The following is a 19,591-nucleotide window of genomic DNA, read 5'->3' as shown; positions in this document are numbered from 1 at the left end:
ATTAATTATTAATATTTTAATTAAATTTTAGATTATTAATATTTAAAAAATCTAATAAAAATAAAATATCATATAAATAATAAAAAATATTTTTATGTTTTTATTATTTATTTATTTTTTATTTTAAAATTATTGTTACTAACTAAACACTACAATAAATTATAATAATTATTTTTATCTTATTACTTTTATCATACCAAATTAAATAATAATTATTTTATTTTATTTTTATTTATTCCGTCAACAAAACGTATCATTACAATTATCCATGATAAGTGAAAGAAAACAAAAACTATCAGCCAAGTTCACGCGGTGGAAAGTGAAAGCAAGTCTGAATTCCGCCAAATAAAAAACGCACACTCCCCTGTCATAGACCTGCAGGTACCGCATCATCACAAACAAAAATTTACAGAACATAAAGGGGTGATGCTCCTGGTCAGCATTAACCACAATAGAACAGAGGGCCCATGAGTGCGAAAGAAGCATAAATACTCCAATAAATGGTCACCAGAAAAGTGTCGGGCAGGGAAGGCACATGAGAGGAGTAAGGGCAGTGGGAAGCGGGGAAATCTCAATAAAGCAGTGGTAGAAAGAGCAAAACAATCCAACAGCAGCCATAAAGCGCCATCATTAGAGTAAGGTGGAAAAATTAACCTGTCGAAGGACCCCAGCTTTGGCGAGACCATCGCCTTCTTTGATGGCGAGCAGCTCGGCATAGTTTGAATCTTCGATGCCAATATGGTGGGAGAAAATGCCTTTGATGAAGCCCTCATGATCGCGAATGACACCTCCTTTCCCCGCTGATCCGGGCCTGCGTAAGGATCTAAGGCAGATCCGTCAGCGTAGAGTTTTAATGTCCCTGCTGGGAGTCTTAACCAACAGGTGGTCTGTCATATAATGTTTTCCTTTTCGGTGCCTAGTATTTTGTTGGGATTGGTGAGAGAGAGTGAATGGAAAAATGTTCTAGAGGCCATTTCCCCTTGCACCTGTAAGCAAGTCTTACAAGAATAATGTCATGGAGAAGATTGCAGTCGGGGTTTTTTCCATGAAAAACAATTTCACTGCAACTCAGCCATAGGGACCATAGAATAATCATATTCCTGATATCAGAGGAGCAGGAAGTTGAATTTCCGTGTTGCCGAGCGGAGAAGAAACTGAAGCCATTTCCCGAGGCAACCCATGTGATCCCCCAGAGTTCGCAATTGAGCATTCACAATTTCCAAGTGAAGAAAAGGTGGAGAGGGGGTTTCAAGATCATTACCGCAGAAGGCAAACGGGAAAGTCTTGTTTGTCCCTTTCCCCGACCCCAATGCTGAACCGAAAGAGGAGAAACAGATACAAGCTGCCTGCTACAGCTGACCCTATGACTGGCCTCCCATCTTTATTGTCGACTCTACCATTTTTGCCACCTAATGCCCCCTTTGATCTGCATCTTTTTCTCAACTATAAAAAGAAGCACTCAAGATAAAAGAGGACACGAGAAATCCACAACCAAAACTCAAAAAGAAAAAGGAAACAACCAATATCACCACTCACTTCCACCACAACCCAAAACCATCCCAAAAACCCCATTGCCTATCCGAAAACTACAACCAAATTCACCCACATAAATACCAAAAATCCAAAAAAACAAAGACACAACCCCTTGGCCTACAATAACACTAAAAACCCACCATCTGTTATAAACTCATAAAAAGGAAAAAAAAAACAATAACAAAGAAACACACACCGAGCACAATTAGAAAGCCAAAAAAGCGGCGAAAACCACAAAACAAAACCAAAATTTGTGAAAAGAAGGAAGAGAAGGAAAGAAATTGCAACAGTTTTGAAACCTTTTAGATTCAAGAAACCCCCGGAACAAGAATTACCAAAAATTAGCGAGGCCATCTTCCTAAGAATTAAACTAAGGCAACAAAAACCAAATCAAATGCATCCAAATTCAATAATCAAGAAAGGAGCCAGAAGCCAACTATACGAACAACACAATAGATAAAAAAAAATAATATAAGCTGATGCTTACTAAATAGTATGGAGACAATGGTATCAATCCTTAAATCTGCCTTTTGTTTGCAATCTATATATCCTGTCAAATTATAGATAACTTAAGAAAGTAAATAATAATCCCAAGAAGTTAACAAAATTCAACAGAGAAAATACACAAAATTCAACATGAGTCTGAGACAACAAACGGGAGCATGGCAGCATTGAGCTGCGTCGGCGAAATTCCATTTGAGCTACTTCGGTTTTAGGGTCACATAACTGGTTTTTAGTATTTTTGGATGAAATACTCGTTCGTTCATTCAGTAATTCCTTCGTTGTCATCTTATTTTAGCCGATCTCAATACCGGTATTTTTTTTATTTCTGACCGGTGGAAGGGTTTCTAACCAGTGATAGGGTTTGAATCGGTTTCAGGGTTCCCAAAACCCTGATTTCAAAACCAAAAAAATTAAAAACACCTACAACAAAAGAAAATGAAATCTGAAATTCCCTTTCACAATTTTCTGAAATACCAACAAGAAAAAAGAGATCTGAAATAATGTACTAATTAATGTGAAAAATCTTTCCTTCACAAATTCTTTTAGTTTTTTACCATGCAACAGAGGTAACATACCCTAGCAAATAGATTAAAATTACTACTGTAATTTTCTGTAAATTTACCAAAAAGTAATGGTATGAAATGTTCTCCTCTAGTAATGAGTTACTTGCGCAACGGATGATGACAAGCCAACCATTCGTTTTCTCCATCTTCAGTATTATTAATTTGCTAGATTACTTGAATCCGGTCTGCCCTTCTTGTGATTTAACCAGCCAGAGCCAGGCCGCCGTGATTGTTTCTTATCTTCAAAAGCCGAATTGGGAGCATCTTTTCATGTACGTTGATTTATCCCATTTTCAGTTAACTTTTTGGGGTTGCCTTCCACTTTCAGCAGGAGAAAATGGAGTTTGGTGGATTGTACAGCTGCAGGAACTGTCTAAACCCCCTTGCCCTCGGCGATGATCTTGTTTCTAAAAATTTCAAGGTGACTGTATAACCTTTTGATTTCTTTCCTTTTTCTTCTCCTGAATCATTAGCATCTTTTCATGTATTTGGTTGTGAACTTGTGACAGGCAAAATCAGGGCAAGCTTATATGTTCATTCATGCAATGAATGTTGTTTTGGGGCCAAAGTACGACAAGCACCTCTTAACTGGTCTTCACACTATTGCAGATATTCATTGCAGCAAGTGTGGGGAAGCAGTGGGCTGGAAATATATTCAAGCCTTTGACTTAAAACAGAGGTACAAAGAAGGCAAGTTCGTTTTGGAAACACTCAAGATGATCGAGCAATACTAGCTCACTAGTAACCCCACCCCCCATCCTAGAACAGGTATGGAAATAAAGCAATATCTCAACTTGTGTACTGTATTTTTACTTTCCTTTATGAAAATTGGAATCTGTGTTGCAATCTTATGAGATTTGCCATTGATGCTATGTGTATCTCCTTTTCTCCCCTAAATGGAAGCTCCGGAAAACAACAGGGCTAATTCTGATTTCATTTCTTTGCATCTTTGATTCTTGAGTGGAAACGAGTTCAATTTGAAAGGATGGCCGATTCATGTGTCATCCCTGGTGGTTGGCTTTGTGCGTTGAATATTCTTCCTATTTATATATGGTTTCGTTTTCTGATGACGAAGTAAAATTTGTGTTAGAATCAAGTATGCAATGATCCCATAAATGGAAAGCGTTATGATCCGAGTTCAGGAGTTTTACGCAAATCTCAGCCCATCTTACCCAAATATATACCATCTTTGGATAAAAATCTTATGTAGCACAATACAATGCTTATGGGGAAGATCTAGTACCAATTAAACTTTTGACCTTCACCAGAATTTTACTATACCATTTACAAGCAGATAATATTCTTAGCAATTAGACTAAAGTTTTTTGGATCCCTATACGGTACAGAACTACAATACATATGCAATTAAATGAGTTTATCATTTATTTTCATTTTTATAAAATTTACAAATCTCAAATTATGTCCAATCTCGTATGCCCTTAAACTCAGTCTCCATTAATTAAGTAAAACCTACAAAATAACAAAAGTGAAAGCAAAAGAAAAGAAGAATAAAGAGATTTTGAAAAATAAAATGCTTTGTATTTCTATGCAGTGTGCTAGACATGAAGAGAAGGGAGTTATTAATAAATTGATGACCCCTTGTTAGATAAGACTAGATTATAAGATAGGGAAAAAATATGATAAAATAAAAGAGATAATGAAAAGAGATTTAATTTGAAGATGTAATATTCAAATTAAATTCAAATATTAATCTAGTCTAATAAATTTAGATCTAAACCTAAATATACATTAACAAATCCAAAATTCAAATAGATTACATCACGTGGGTTGAGTCTGGGCTATTTAGCTTGCTTGGGTTGTAGCTTGTTTGAACTCTTGAGCCATGATGTAAATGATATGGCAAAAATAATTAGTAGGAATATGTCACATGTATAAAAAGATGCTACATAATTTTTCTTGTTTTTTTCCAATTGTTTTATTTTAAAATAAAAAGAATTAATTATTAAAATAAAAATTTCTTATAAAAAAGATATTTTTTCCATTTTTTTTACTTTTAAAATTAAAAGTTTTTTTTAAATGAAATCCTGTGATACTTGTAGATAAGTGACACATTCTTGTTATTACTTTTTGTCACATAATCAATTTAATTATTACCTTTAATCAAAAATGTAAATTGTTCATCGTAGTTCGAATAGTAAATGTGTAACTAATCCTAAAATTTAAGACATAACTATAGCATACTGCGATTATTTACTTACCTTTGGTATTGCCTGCATAGTTTACACATTTGTGAACAGTTTTATGATATATCGATATTAGTATATATAGTAAAATAAATAAAAATATAAATATTTTAAATATTAAAAGTTATCTAAATAAAAAAATTTACCCGCGTCGGCAAAATTCTAGTAGAAATATTAAAGAAACAAAAGATAAAAACAAAGCAGTAGAAGATTGACTTTGGAAAGACTTAGAGGAGGAAAACGTAAATTTCCTCGAAGGATTGCCTTAACTTCACGCGCCTCTGTCACTTCTGAACGTCACGAAGGATGTTTGAGCTACAAGCAAGGGGAAGCGGACCCCACTTTAAACAACGACAACGCAATCGCCTTAGCCAGTTGGAATTGACGTGACAAGAGCATTTCACGCTCTACTTTCGGCGCGTGTGTGACCTACTATCCCTTTCTTTAAACAATAAACGGTTTCATCGTGGCTTAAGAATACTGCAGCGAACAAGAAAAATCCTCTCTTTTTAATTTCTCTAATCTCTTTTCTCAAGAACCTTTCTTCTTCAATGAATACCAGCTCCCACTCTCAAAGGTCAGGTCAGTGATGGAAGAAATTTCATTATTCACGTTAATTGTAATTAATTAATTTTTAATCCTCTCAAGATTCTTATATCTAGTTTTCACACTCAAGCAAAGAATTTGGACATTATCAGATTTTCAAAATCAAGAAAAAAAAAGGGAAAGAAAGAGCCTTCTTTTCTTTAGGCCAATGACTTGATGTTTTGATTTTACAGCTCACATCCTCATCCATTCCAATTATAATATTCAATTAGTCAATTGGATTTCTTCTCTTATTTTATTTGCTTTTTTCTTTCTTTTTACTTCAAACTTTTTCTTGAAATGGGTTAATTATTAATGTCCCTGTTGCTAATATTAATAGTTAATACCAATCCTGTCTTTGTCACGCCCATTTGTTTAATCAAAACTTCTAGTATCTTATATGGAATCTTTGCTCTCCTTGTAATCCACGTTGGGTTAATCTTGCACGCAAATACCTTAATTTATTTCCCAATCCTTTATTGCAGTGTTTTAGGTGAAGAGTTTCATCTTCTCTTCTCTTTTTTTTTTTTTTGGTTCATGTTTTGATAGCAGAGACTGGTACAGTAAATTGGGTTTTTTTTTTTCCTTCCCTGGCTTTAACTTGGTTAGCTGCTTTCTGCTTGTGATTTGATAGTCCTGTTTTCTGCGTTTGTTTGGTCAGCACCGAGGGTGTTTGAGCCTGAAAGTTGTTGATCAATGGCTGAATCCTTCGGTCCACGATTGTACAGCTGCTCGAATTGTCGAAATCATGTTTCTCTCCACGATGATATAATTTCCAAGTCTTTTCAGGTAGAGCACTAAGATCCTGAAATCGTCTTTTGTATGTGGTAGTTTTTAGACTTTTAAATCCGGCCTGGATGTTTCTGCTTATGATCATTGGATTATAAAGACTTCATGCATAATGAAAATTATGATCATTGGGTTAGAAACACTCATAAATAATTTTGAAGTGTTTTTCTTGAAATTAATGATCTGACTGATCAAGTAATATTGGAAGTTTTGCTTTTGTTTATTTATTCTTTGACCATAATTTGTGTATATCTAGTGAAATGTGAACAGAATTAGGAAAAACTGCATTCATTGTATCAACAATGAATTGAATTAAACTCAGTTTTGACTGTGATAAATGATCTTAGGAGACTTCCGTCCAACATTGTTTTCCATTATTTTGTTCTTAGGGAAGAAATGGCCGTGCATTTTTGTTCTCCCACGCAATGAATGTTGTTGTAGGACCAAAAGAAGACAGGCATCTGTTAACTGGTCTTCACACCGTTGCCGATATCTATTGTGCTGATTGCCGTGAGGTCTTAGGTTGGAAGTATGAGCGAGCCTATGAGGTATCACAGAAGTACAAGGAAGGGAAATTTATACTTGAGAAGGCAAAGATTGTTAAGGAGAACTGGTAGCACCTGCACCATGTCAGGGTTCTCGTTCCATTTATTCCTGTGTTGATGTAATTGTATCAATGCTTCACATTGATCTTGTACAGAAACTTGTCACCCGTTTGGAAATTTGTCATTGTTTCCCACTCTGCATTCTTTACATTGCGCAACGTCCACAGAATGCAAGATGGATTGACCATTCCCATATTAATAAATTGCGGTATTGTCAACTACTCTCTACGACATCTCATTGTGTACTATGGATTCAGCATTGTGTAAATACCTGTGGTTAAAATTGTTTGAAGAATCTGAGACATTGTTACTTTTTTCCATCCCTGTGATATTTTGGCTATTGCACAAAGCCTTTTGTTTTTGTCAGGGAAGTTTTTCATTGAAAAATTCGTTTTTAAAGTTCTAAGAGCTTCTTGTCCGGATCTGTTAGGTGGATTGGTCTGGATTGCGGGATGCTATGGCAGGTGCAGGCTGATAGAACCTGGTGCTTGTTTGAGAAATATGTCATAGGTTAAGTAGCGTGTTAGACTTGTACTAGTATCTTTTAGAGTCTGCCATGTCAAGGTGAGCTCAATGTTCAACAGTGTGAAGACTCTGAACTTTAGTGTATACAGTAACGATCAATGAAGTGTTCGTCGTAAACTTGTAATATCCTTTGGTTTGAATGCTTTCAAAGTTTCGCTTCAGTTTGTCCTGTGCAGAACTATCCTGGAACATCGGAATCAGCATAGAACAGACATTAGGCTGAGAAACAATAATCCAAAGTGGGAACGATCCTGGAATCTTTGTGTTTCCTGAATAAGAAGACGCAGAGAAAGTTATTGGTGGCAGACAGCAAAGAAAAAGCCTTCGCTGCTATGCACTGAGACAAAGCCAAAATAAGAACAAAGAAAATGTGTGGGAATTCACTCAAATAATTGTTTCATTCTTATTTGACATTGTCTTCATCTTAGGTGGCTTGGTTGGATACCATTTTTACAGGTTGATCTATGCCTAAAAAAGATAAGCCTACACTAATAAATGAAATGTTTGTCATTGCCCCCTGCCCATATATAAGCCGCAAAGGCAAGAATAAAAACACAATAGAAAAAGAAAAGAGGAATTTCGCCTCATTCGTCGTCGTTTCGATGCTTGAACAGACAAGAATCAAATGACTCATCGTCGACAACAAGCATTTCCGCTCTAACAGAAAGAAAAGGAAAGGTGAGAGTTTCAACGGAGAACTCAGTATAAAAAAATAATTATAGAAAGAACGCAGATGAACTTGAAAGAAGCATTATGGAGCAAGCCAACAGATTCCAACGCATCTCCGTCTCCATCATCGTCATCTCCAAGGGACCCAGAATCAGAAGCAGCGTCGGCTGCTGCCACGAGTGCGGTTGGGGAACTAGTTAACTCTCTCAACAAGCAACGAATCTATAGAGAAGTCACCCTCGCTCTCCGCACCGGCCTCCGTGACTCCCGCGCCGAGTTCTCTTTTCTCCGAGTCCGTGGCCTCCGTTTCCTCCTCAAATCTCTCCGATCCATAGCCCAGTCTGACTCCTCCATCATCCTCTTTTCCCACACCCAATCCATCCCCGACCTCCGAGGTTCATAATTTTCTAATCTCTGTTTTTCTTTTTCCTTTATTTCTATTTTTGTGCGTGAAATTTGGGTCTTTTCTGGGCAGTGGTTCCAGTGTTGTTCGAGCATTCACTGAAGGAAACAGAGGATGACAGAGTGGGAAGCTTGGATCATATATTCAGTGTGGAGCCCATGAAGATTAACAGTCCTTCCACGGATGCGGAAGTTGCTCTTGCGCTTAGAGTCTTGGAAGGTTGTTGTCTACTTCACCCTGAAAGCACCCGTTTGGCCCATCAACACAAAGCCATCCCGGTAATTATGTACAGACTTAGCTTTACCAGATTTTCGATTTAGATTTGTATTTCTATGGAAAGATGGCTTGCATTAATGAGTGACATTGCTCTTGTTGATGGGAAATGGGAATTGGGATTGGAAAGTGAACATTGGAGATCGTTGTGGAATGTAGTATTAAGAATGTCAGCAGTGTGTCTACACAAAACAAATTAGGGTGCTATTTCACAGCTCCAATTTTCCTGCACTTGATCAACCTGTTTTGAGGAATCAAGATCCCAACACTTAATTTAATCTTTGAGTACTTGCTATGATGCAGGTTTTGATGAATGTCTTATCAACTCGAGGAGTTCTTGAACAAGGTGCATGCCTCGATGCTTTAATCTCAATAATGTTGGACTCCTCAGCCAATCAAATGGTATTTTATCCCTTATTTGTCTGTGCTAATGTGTTACATAGCAAACTTTGATAATATTTAGTTTAAATTGGTAGTCTAGTTAGTTTTATTTCCATTTCTTTTTGGCTGCCGATTTTTATTAACTGCTCTCATTATTCTGACTAATGCTACTCACCTGTTTTGCTGCATCACCAGGATTGCATAACCTTGAAATTTTTTTCAGCTTGTGTGGTTACTTTGTAAATTTGTTTCATGCCATTTGTAAAGCATTTCCATCTTAGTCCTAAAGAAGCTTAGTTATTAAAGAGAGCGTTCAGCTTCATCAATACTTTATGTGAATGACTGCAAAAATGATCTTCTATAGCCTTTTAATTTCCAGGGAAAAAAAACCCAACTTTACTTCTTTCCTCCTCAAATTTTTTGGATCTTTTATTGAAGAAGATATAAGTTGGCAGTTCTCTCCCTTGCCTTTTCAGTTTCATTAAAGTGACATGGATAGGGGACTTCCAGCCATTCAACAAAATTAACACTATGAGCTTCTAGGAAGTTAATGCTTTTCTCAAATGTTGACTTAATATTTCATTAAAATCCTCACCAATCTGCTAGTCATAAGCCTCTTGAAAGGATGTTCCTTAAAGGAAGAATAATTCGTAATAGCTATTGTAACTAGATATTTAGATTTGCATCAGTCCTCCCACCATTTCTATAAAGGTCTTCCCAGAAACTTAGTTCTCATGGAAACCTAGTTTTGGTCCTAATAGAAAAAATGTTTAACAAGGATTGGAAACACTCAGGTTAACTGTCCATGAGAATAGCATCTTTAATCCCTTAGTTGAGAAGAGTTTTTATACTAAACTTTGTAGCCAAAGGAAGGCTTCCCCTGCCTTTTTTACTTGATTTCTGGGTAACAATATCTTTCATATGTTCATTCCATATATGTATGAATGCATAATATTTTTGCTATTGCTCCCTAGGACTTTGAAGCATGTAATGGCATTGAGGAAGTTGCAGAGCTCATACGAGACAAGCAAGTGGATGAAAATCTCAGGTACTCAAACATGGTAGCTGGGATATTTATTTTGAGGCCTTGTTCTCCTTTTCTGATGCTTCTGTTTATTTTAATATATCCTATGCGGTGTACACAGTGCAAAGAAATTAAGGAAATGAAGTTAGCCTTTTGATTCATGTAGGAGATGGCACTGATCTCCCAATTACATACATACATACATACATATTTGTCTTTTTTAAAGCTATGCTCTGTCTCACTTACTCAGTTTAACTAAAAAAGAAAGCATATCATTCTGCTGATCAGGTTGAAATGTGGAGAGTTCTTGCTTCTACTCATTGGACATGTAAACGGGAGGGAAAGGTCTCCCATGGCAACCATTCATGAAGACATAAGACGACTCTTGGGTGAAAAATCTGCTTCCTTGATATGGGCAGCAAGTCAATTTGGCTCAACCCTTGATCCAGACCAGAGACTGACAGCTCTGCACATCCAAGCTCGCAGGGTTCTGGAATCCGTAGACTTGTACTGAGTTTGAAATTATACTACTTCTCTTGATATTGCTCGTAGTTCCGTGGAATTTTCATTGTTGATTTAGAAGATGCAAAGATGTTATTTATGGAACCAACATTCTGTTGTTCATTAGTGACTGCTAGTTATGTTAGGGGAGAATATTGCAGAAATTCAGATCAGTGATTTATTGTATACTTGTAGAAAATGATACAAAGCGGAAAGTGTCATGCATCTACAAAGTGACTGTTTTCATGTGGAGGGTTAATTTATCCAAAGTGGCATAGATATCTTCTGTTCTTTTATGAGACTTGTCATGTGCAAGAAATACATGACTATCACCTCTATCCTCAATCCAACTACATCCTGGGGTCTTAAACATTCCAATATCTTTAATTTTTTTTCTTGTACTTGCTAGATCAGACCATTTTCCAGCATAAGCATATAAATTTGCCAACGGTACATAGTTTCCGGTATTATTGGGCTCCAATGCTATAAGTCTCTTTGCCGCAATTTCTCCCAACTCAAGATTATTATGAATAACACAGCCGCCAAACAAGGCGCCCCACATCACTGAGTCAGCTTCCATTGGAACTCTCTGGATAAGTTCATAAGCTTCATTAAGCTGACCTGCTCGACTTAGCAGATCAATCATGCATGTATAGTGCTTTATGGTGGGTTTGACATCATAGTGCTGCATCAGATCAAATAATTCCTGACCCATCTCAACCGACCCAACATGAACACATGAAGAAAGAGCGGAAAGAAAAGTCACTTGATCTGGCCTAAAGCCATTCGCTAGCATTCCTCTAAAGAGAGCAATTCCATCCTCCCCCTGTCCATGCATTGCATATGCTGTAAGCATGGCATTGTGGGACACCAAATTTGGGTCTGAAATCCTATTATATGCTAGTGGTGCGTGATGTATACTCCCACATTTAGCATACATGTCCACAAGGGCTGCTCCTATGTAGACATCAGCATCATAACCACATCTAATCGAATGTGCATGAACCTGCTTTCCCCGTGCAATGGTAGCTGACCTTGAACAAGCAGGTAGAATTATTCCAATAGTGTAAATGTCAGGCCTCACATTTGAAGTCTGCATTTCAAAGATCAACTGCATGGCTTTGTCGTGTAGGTCATTTTCCACATGACCTGCAATAATGCCATTCCACGTATAAACATTTGGCTCAAAACCATCTTCGTTCATTTTTCTAAGCAGATGTTGAATGTCTTCAATCTGATTGCAGCGGGCATAGCCCGATATCAAAGCATTCCATGTTGCCGTATCGCGCTCGGTTACTTCATTAAAAGCAATTTGAGCAGCCCTTAGGTCTTGACATTTGCAGTACATTTCGACCAAAGCTCCACCAACAAAGGTATTGGATTGCAGGCCTCTAACAATGGCTTGAGAATGTATCCCTTTCCCAAGTCTCAAAGAACCTGTGTCAGCACAAGCAGTTAGAACACTCCCTAGAGTGAAGGAATCGGGTGCAATTCCATCTTCCATCAGAACATGCTTAAACAAATCCAAAGCTTCATCAAATAGGGAGTTGTTTACATATCCAGATATCATAGAGTTCCATGAAATTATATCCTTCTTGATAGCCATAATCTCCATCCGATCAAATAGTTCCTTGGCCTTGCAGACATTACCATTTTCACAGGACCCAACAATCACTGTATTACAAGAAACCACATTTTTCACTGAGAACTTTGAAAACAAATGGAAAGCACTTGTCATATCACCACATCTCCTATACAGATCAATTAACCCATTCACAACAATAGCGTTAGACATAAACCTATGCCTCGTGATATATCCATGAAATTCTTTGCCAAGGCTCAAGTTTTGTAATCTAGCACAAGCTGGAAGAACACTCGCTAGAGTCTGTGCATTTGGTTCAATGCCTTCCCCTACCATTCTAAACAACATCTCAATGGCTTCCTCATCATAACAATTTTGCGAGAAACCCCCAATCACGGCACTCCAAGAGACAAGATTTGGTCTTAAATTCTCAAACGAAGACATTCTTTCAAAAAAACCCAATGCCTCATATACCTTCCCATTGGTAGCACAAGCAGTAACAACAGCATTCCATGATACACGATCCGTTTCAGGTATTGTCTCTAGAACTTTCTTAGCATCATCCAAGCTTCCACATTTACCATACATATCAATCAAAGCATTACCAACATAAACATTTAAAACAAACTGATACTTAATCAAAATCCCATGTAATTGTCTTCCTACTTCAACATTTCCAAGACCACTACAAATTTTCAATACAACGGGAAAGACAAAAAAGTCCAATAAAAGTTCTTCCAACTGCAATTTCTCAAAAAGCCGAAAAGCTTCCTCAAAAAGCCCATAATCAACATACAACCTAAGCATAGCTGTCCAAGAATACAAGTTCCTCAACGCCATTTTATCAAACAACAAATCCGCATCTTCCAAAGAACCAAACTTCGCATACATTTGGAGCAACTTGGTGTCCACAAACTCGTGGGCAAAAAACCCAGTTTTAAGAGTATGAGCATGGACCTGTTTTCCGAGGCTTGGGTCATTGCAAGCTTCGAGAATTGAAGCATAGGCGGTTGAACTTATTGGTTTATCAAGCAAGGAGAGAGTGTTGGGCATGTGAGAGTACCGAGGTTTAGGAGGATTTTGGTTAAGTGGTGGTGAGGATGGTGGGATGGTGATGGATTCCCACATTTGAGACATCATTTTTCTGAGTGAGGGCAGGGCGGTAGCCAACTCAAGTACCAGAAACGGAAAACAAGGAAGTTACCAACATGTGCAATGTTATTAATAATGTCTTACTACCTTACAAGGTTCTACGATTCCAATGTTATCATTGTCAGCTTGGCTTGGGGAACATATTTATGGGTCAGTTTGGTTACAAGGACGCCCATAACCAGTCATGGGCAGGAGGGAATTCTTCCATTTTATTACTTTTTATCTTCTTTTAACTCTGTTGACTTACCAAGAGGTTAAATTTGATTTCAAGCACTTCGTTAGATTAAATTCTTCAAAGGGCCCAGATAAAAAGTATTTATAGATACTGATTAAGGTTAATTAAATTATTATATTAAAAATATATTTTTTATTTAACGTATTACTCTTATTAAACTTAAGAACAAAAATACATTAATTACAAAAATTCTTTTTTTAAAAAAAAATTAGTTTAACCAATATGAAATAGGCATCTATTAATATTTATTTCTTGATAAAATTATATTATTAAATGGGTTTTCTCCAAGTGTCTTTGGGACACTCTTTTAAATTTATTATATTAAATAATATATTGTTCATATGTATTACTCATAACGTTAACTTTCAATTATTTCATTTAATACAAAAATATTACTCTAAACAGTGTTTTAACTATCTCAAGATTACCAAAATGATTATTACATTCTCCAGAGGTTAGTATATTAAAAATTAAAATTATTACTTGGTAAACTTTTAAATACCCTTTTATGAGAAGTGTATATATATATATTTTCCCTTGTTCATATTTCCTTCTTTGCTAAGGACAGTACCTAAGATGTTCAATGTTTATCACCTGCTCTTTGTTTGTAATCTATTAAAGGCTCATCATGTCAGGCAGGCAGTAGCCCACAACTGTAAATTGTACCTTATTTCGGATCATAAAAAGAAAACCAGGCCGAAGAAAGAACAATTGCCTTGTGATATATAGAATTATGGTGCACGACAGGACTTGATTTGTCTCCTTCAAAGGAAGTTGGGACATTGATAATGGTGAACCAATGAACCAAACAAAAGGCTTATTACGTAGATTGCAAGTTCAAATCTGATGGTGACATTGCAAACAAACCTCACAATCACCGACTTTCACATATAGCTACAGATTCCTACGTGACACCACGCAACCCCCTCCCCCCCCACCCCCTAGTGCGAGCTACGTGCAAGTTGTGTGGCCTGTCTACACTTTGATGGAAAACCATACAAGCTTAAACCTGTTTCGCTACAAGCATTTTCTTGGAGGGTCATGAGTAGGGAAAGTATGGCAGCACAGGGAATATTTAGCTTCGCTTGTAGTTTTGGAGATCAAAAGAAGGTACAGCTCCAAAGCTTTACAGGGTTTGAATTAATAATAAAGGTGGGAGCTGCTCTGGTTTTTGGTTTTTAAATTAAGTTGGTATGTAAAAATAGTTGAGATTCTCAATAATGGTGTCAATATATGAATGGAATATATATTAATCAAGATTGCAGAAGTTCATCATTCTCTGGTCATTAACTTCATAGATATGAACTTTTACATAACGTGAGACTGACTTCATAAGATTCATTTTCTTTGTAATTCATGATTTACAGCTAGAATGATCACGAAAATATATGCAGGCATATATTCTTGCATTTCATTGGTGGAAGGAGAAAGTTGACTCCGTGAATCTTAATCTATTAATCATAAACAGTAAATTGGAGACGAAAAAAATTGGTAAAACGTCAAGAAATTCTGATCATCACCGACAGTCTAGAGGCTGATTCGGAATGTTGAAAATCTTGCCCCATCTCATTGACAAATTCAGGAGAGCAAAAGAATACCGTCTCAAAGTGAAAATTACATACAGAGCGTAGTGCCCGAGTTTGGCAAAGAAAGAGACCCTCCATGATGAGGGGGAGGGGGGGGGTGGTGAACCTCAATTCACGGCTTTGAAACACCCATAGTGGTGAACACCTTGGACAAAATAATTTATGCCAGAGAGGGTCTAAGGCTACATATCTACTTGTGCTACCATAGATAAAATAATATAGTAAATAAACAAATCATGGGCCTGTATGAATCATGAACTAAATCTGAAAGATTTTGCTAGCTAGGTGGAAGGGGATAATTCCTGAGCACAGCTCCCAAGGAGAATGTTTGTGGGTCCCACCCCATGACCAGAGATGGGTATGCTAAGTCAAAGCTAAGAACTTCTTTGTCTTCGATTTTACTCGTAAACTAGTGAAGAAAGAAATATGAGGATGGGGATGGGGAAGTAATAATGACTTATAATAATAATTCATGGAAATGGAGCACATTGCTATGTATGGAAGAGTCTCCCAACGCTGAGTGACCAAAAGATAGAAACTGTTATACGCATGAGTTTCTGGTGAAATGGGAGGAAGAGATTAGTCTTAGAAACCATAAAAAAAACCTGTTATTCTTTGTCTATGCACGCATCTTAAGCTTGATTCTTAATCTAAACTTAAAAAATGCACATATCTTTGTGAAATCATTCAGAATAACTCTAAGAACCAAAGTAATTATCCCACACTGTTCATCCAAAAGAAAAAGTACATGCCCAGGGAAAAAGAAATAGAAGAAGAAAGAAAAAATACTAAGCCTGCATTAGAAAGTGGAATAGCATGTGCAGGCATGGCTTAGATGGGGTCATACCTAATAAGTAATTCATTCTGGTTATTCCTTGTCAAGATAGTACGCTGGCCTATGAAGGTTTGCTTTTCAGGGATGGGAGGGAGGGGGAAAGAATCGCAAGACCCAGATGATGCTGATAACACCCGACACTCGTGACCTGTTGGCAAGGAGAAAAAAAAAGGGAAAAGGCAAAGAGAGAAAGAGAAAGAAAAGTACACTGCAAAGGATTGACACCCATCATTCCCAACTCACTTCGAGCTCAAAGATATAAATAAAAGAAAATCCATGTCTATAGTTACCAATCACGCCCGCAAATCCCAGCGTTAAATTAAATTAAAATAAACAAATTTTAATTCAACAAAAATCATTCTGTTCATTAAGCTACTAACAGGCTTTGGTTTTTTTGTCTTTGGCTACCTAACAACATGGCACATTATTAAAAGATAAACAACATACAACGCAGGAGAAGGGGCCCTGAATAACCCCCATGCTGCGGTGGAAAACATGTGAACCAAATTCACAGTGCAATGGCAACCCCAAGAAGCAGCAAGCGGCCAAGAAATCTAGTTCCTCTCTTGTCTCTTATAGCTTAAGGCCGAAGTTCTCGAAAGAAAAGAAGAAAAATGAGTCTTTAAGCTTGGCGCCTAGCCACATATATAGTCCTCTGGACCTTTACATATATGCACAGCATTTAATGTCAACCTTTTGAAGCCGACCTAAAAAGAAGCTTCAAACACTCACACTGATCAAAGAGTAGAGAAAGGTACTACAGCATTACAAGTAAAAGGGAAATGGGTAAAAGGCTAAAGCTGAAAGAAAGACAGAAGCCCATGTACCCTAACTGTTAGTAATCAAACTTCAAACTAGTCACCACCATGCAAGAAGAAAAGCAATAAAGAGAACACCAGCTTCCGTCCTGTTTAACCATGTTGTTAAATTTTTCTGTTCATTTCACCAATGTCCTCCTCCGCCCAGCATTCCACTCCAATATCCAGTAGATTCTCCTTGCCTTCCACTTTGCTCCAATTCGTTAGTGCTTGGAACCTGCTTCAATTCCTCCATAGGAAACAAAAGCCTTGCACCACTTTCTTGTACCCCTTGAAGACTCCCATAGCTAGTTTCAAATCCATCGAGAGAAAAATTGAGAGTCGCTTTTAAGTCTTGCATTGGAAATCCACTTGAGTACACGGTATTGGAATCAGAAACCGGCATCGACATGAACGAACTCAATCCTCGTCCAGTCTTCAGCAGCTCCGTGGCATTGAGATGAGTCGAAGTTGGGGAGGAGCTAGAGTTATGATGGTTGCTTTTGCTACCAGTGCCATACGGAACCTCTACGAATTTTGAAAAGCTATTGTAATCTTCAGTTGGTGGTGGATAAGCTAGGTTAAGGTCTTGACCTTCATGGATCTTAGGGTTTTGAGAAGCAGGACCAGGTGGGGTCAGATCACCAACCTTATTTGATGAAGCTATTGATGGTGATGATGATGATGATGAAGATGAAGAAGATCTCTTGTTCTTTCTTGAACCTCCTCCAACAGGAACATTCCTGAGGGAACCACCTTCTGTCCAATACCTTCTACAAGTCTTGCAGAAGTATCTTGGCTGAGAAAGACTGTAGTTATTATAGTAACAAAACTTGGTGTTAGTTGAATTACACCTGGGACAGTTCAAAGCTTGATCGTTTTGAGGCCTGGCTCGTCTCTCCACCATAGGTCTTGAAGCTTCCATGGGCTTAACGACCCCAATTCCCTGGAATTAAAAAGAAAAGGTAAAAAGAAACAAAAGACATGAAAAAGCCATGACTCCATGACCAAAAAAAGTGTTCTCTCACAAACTAAACTGCTAACAAAGATGAAAGAAGAAAGAAGCAAGACAGAGAAAAACAAAGGACGGTGCTTTGCACTTTGAGGATTACACCGGCAATAAAAACAAATAATAATAGTAACTTTTTTCCGGGTCCTTTATCAGATGGTCGAAAAAGAAAGAAAAAAGTGCAGTACTTTCTCAAGAGAAAAAATTGAAAGATCTTAAACGACAGCAACATAAATTCAACTATTAGTGGGGGCTGAAACAACATCATCTCATGGCAAAAAGTGAAACTTTAAAGCAAGCAATCAACGAGATAAAAAAAAAACTCAAAACCCAAAGCTACAAATATTCTACTACTAATTAGCTTTGAAAACTTCAACCCAGAAAAAAAAAAAGAATTCATGATTTCATGTGAAGAAAAACAAAAAAAAGAAGACCCTCTTTACCTGTGGCCACTGAGCGGTATCCATGGTTTAAGAGTGAGAAAAAGGGGAAAAGAGGAAAAAAGCTATGGAGTCTTCAAAGAGAGGAAAATCACCTACTTTGCTAGGAAGCTGGTCTTAAAGCAAATAAGATGGAACCCTTTGAGAGATTGTATTTGTGGTGGTTCCCTGTGTTGGCCTACTACTATATGAAATGAAAGAGAGAGAGAAAGAGAGAGCTCACTTGAAACAGGGACAAATTTGTCTTTCTGTTGTTATTTCATTATCATTCAGGGAAGTACTATACATATAGGAAATTTCTGTACATGCATACATGTTTTTTCCCAATAATTATATTCTTAAAATCTTGCAATAGTCAATCACTCAAGTCTTGTTCTTTGTGGGGGGCGTTTAGTGCGTCTGCACTGTAGCCTTTAGTTGGTTCTTTTCTGACCAGAGAGAATGAAAGAGTAAGAATTCTTCTCATTCTCTTTTCATTATTTTATTGCCTGTTTCGGCTTTTTTTTTTTTTAAGTCTTCTTCTTGGTACGAGAGAAAAGGGTGAACAGAGAACAATTTTAGGTAAAGGGATCATCGGTTTGCTCCAAGACCCTCCCCAGTTAACAGAAAAAAAAATATTATTGAACATGAGGCCCCTTCTGCATGCAAACTAGCGAGACATAAGCAGAAACCTAAAAGAAAATAATTGCAGTGAACAAGGGATTAGCTTTTTATGCATCATTACAAGACCAATCAAAGTTACCAACATTAAGGATCATGGCAATTCTTAGTAGAGCGAACTTGCCTCGAGCACATGAAAATCCGCGAAGTCATGATACATTTCTTGTTTAAAATGTAAAAACAAAAAAGAAAAGAAAAGAAAACAGAGTGAGTAGAGAGAGAAGTGGATCCCACTAAGGAAAGCTCTGAGTAAGCCAAGGGAGTTGGAGCACAAGGGGAAAAGAGGAATTGTCGGGAAGAAAGCACAGGCTGCAATGTAGCAAAGAAGTGACAATTCCTAGGGTGGGGAAGTAAGAGATCGTTGCTCAGCCGAAGCAGAAACACTTGGAGGTTTTTTCTATGAATAAAGGATTTCACAGCCAGAATGGTTCGTCTCAGATAAAATCATCTTTTCTTTGTGACTAGTAGTGTCCTGCAGCGTTTAAACCAAAAAGAACAACAGGTTGACATGGAAGAAGCATGATGTCAGGCAATTGATGGAAATTTGTTCCTAATTAGAGCCAAAAGGAGACAATGGCGTTTCACTTAAGCAACCTTTCATTGTTTTTAGACAAATAACTGAGGCTCTTTATCTTGATCAGCATAGACAATTAAGGTATAAACATATGGTAATACTGTTTTTCATAATCTTTTTGTCATATTCGTAACTGAAATATCAGTATATTAATATATTTAT

The 19,591-nt window shown here is 37.2% G+C and overlaps 5 protein-coding genes across 10 annotated transcripts; 3 read left to right on the top strand and 2 right to left on the bottom strand.

Moving 5' to 3' along the window:
* On the top strand, nucleotides 2,689–3,584 carry LOC18605814 (protein yippee-like At4g27740). The gene is made up of 2 exons (XM_018116859.1): nucleotides 2,689–3,021; nucleotides 3,110–3,584. The coding sequence occupies exons 1-2, from the start codon at nucleotides 2,938–2,940 to the stop codon at nucleotides 3,332–3,334; spliced, it is 309 nt and encodes a 102-aa protein (XP_017972348.1). The 5' UTR covers nucleotides 2,689–2,937; the 3' UTR covers nucleotides 3,335–3,584.
* LOC18605813 (protein yippee-like At4g27745) lies at nucleotides 5,276–7,103 on the top strand. Of its 5 annotated transcripts, none has more exons than XM_018117896.1 (3): nucleotides 5,276–5,381; nucleotides 6,051–6,178; nucleotides 6,568–7,103. In XM_018117896.1, exons 2-3 carry the CDS (start codon nucleotides 6,086–6,088, stop codon nucleotides 6,793–6,795), a joined length of 321 nt encoding a protein of 106 aa, XP_017973385.1. In that variant the 5' UTR covers nucleotides 5,276–5,381; nucleotides 6,051–6,085; the 3' UTR covers nucleotides 6,796–7,103. The 5 variants fall into 5 exon arrangements, with proteins under 5 accessions (XP_017973385.1, XP_007039123.2, XP_017973387.1 ...); XM_007039061.2 differs by having other exon boundaries at nucleotides 5,279–5,386; XM_018117898.1 differs by lacking the exon at nucleotides 5,276–5,381 and adding an exon at nucleotides 5,683–5,882.
* LOC18605812 lies at nucleotides 7,850–10,850 on the top strand. The gene is made up of 5 exons (XM_007039058.2): nucleotides 7,850–8,372; nucleotides 8,453–8,658; nucleotides 8,957–9,055; nucleotides 10,009–10,082; nucleotides 10,347–10,850. The coding sequence occupies exons 1-5, from the start codon at nucleotides 8,042–8,044 to the stop codon at nucleotides 10,570–10,572; spliced, it is 936 nt and encodes a 311-aa protein (XP_007039120.2). The 5' UTR covers nucleotides 7,850–8,041; the 3' UTR covers nucleotides 10,573–10,850.
* On the bottom strand, nucleotides 10,715–13,558 carry LOC18605811 (pentatricopeptide repeat-containing protein At2g13600). The gene has a single exon (XM_007039057.2). It carries the CDS (start codon nucleotides 13,279–13,281, stop codon nucleotides 10,786–10,788), a length of 2,496 nt encoding a protein of 831 aa, XP_007039119.2. The 5' UTR covers nucleotides 13,282–13,558; the 3' UTR covers nucleotides 10,715–10,785.
* LOC18605810 (dof zinc finger protein DOF4.6) lies at nucleotides 16,288–19,274 on the bottom strand. 2 transcript variants are annotated; one of them, XM_018118564.1, is made up of 2 exons: nucleotides 18,980–19,274; nucleotides 16,288–17,692 (listed from the first exon to the last, which is right to left on the bottom strand). In XM_018118564.1, the coding sequence occupies exons 1-2, from the start codon at nucleotides 19,013–19,015 to the stop codon at nucleotides 16,892–16,894; spliced, it is 837 nt and encodes a 278-aa protein (XP_017974053.1). In that variant the 5' UTR covers nucleotides 19,016–19,274; the 3' UTR covers nucleotides 16,288–16,891. The 2 variants fall into 2 exon arrangements, with proteins under 2 accessions (XP_017974053.1, XP_007039117.2); XM_007039055.2 differs by lacking the exon at nucleotides 18,980–19,274 and adding an exon at nucleotides 18,199–18,455.

Source organism: Theobroma cacao, chromosome 3, assembly GCF_000208745.1.
Source record: "Theobroma cacao cultivar B97-61/B2 chromosome 3, Criollo_cocoa_genome_V2, whole genome shotgun sequence".
NCBI lineage: Eukaryota > Viridiplantae > Streptophyta > Magnoliopsida > Malvales > Malvaceae > Theobroma > Theobroma cacao.
The sequence above is the reverse complement of the archived record's forward strand: the minus strand, read 5'-3'. Positions and strand labels throughout refer to the sequence as shown.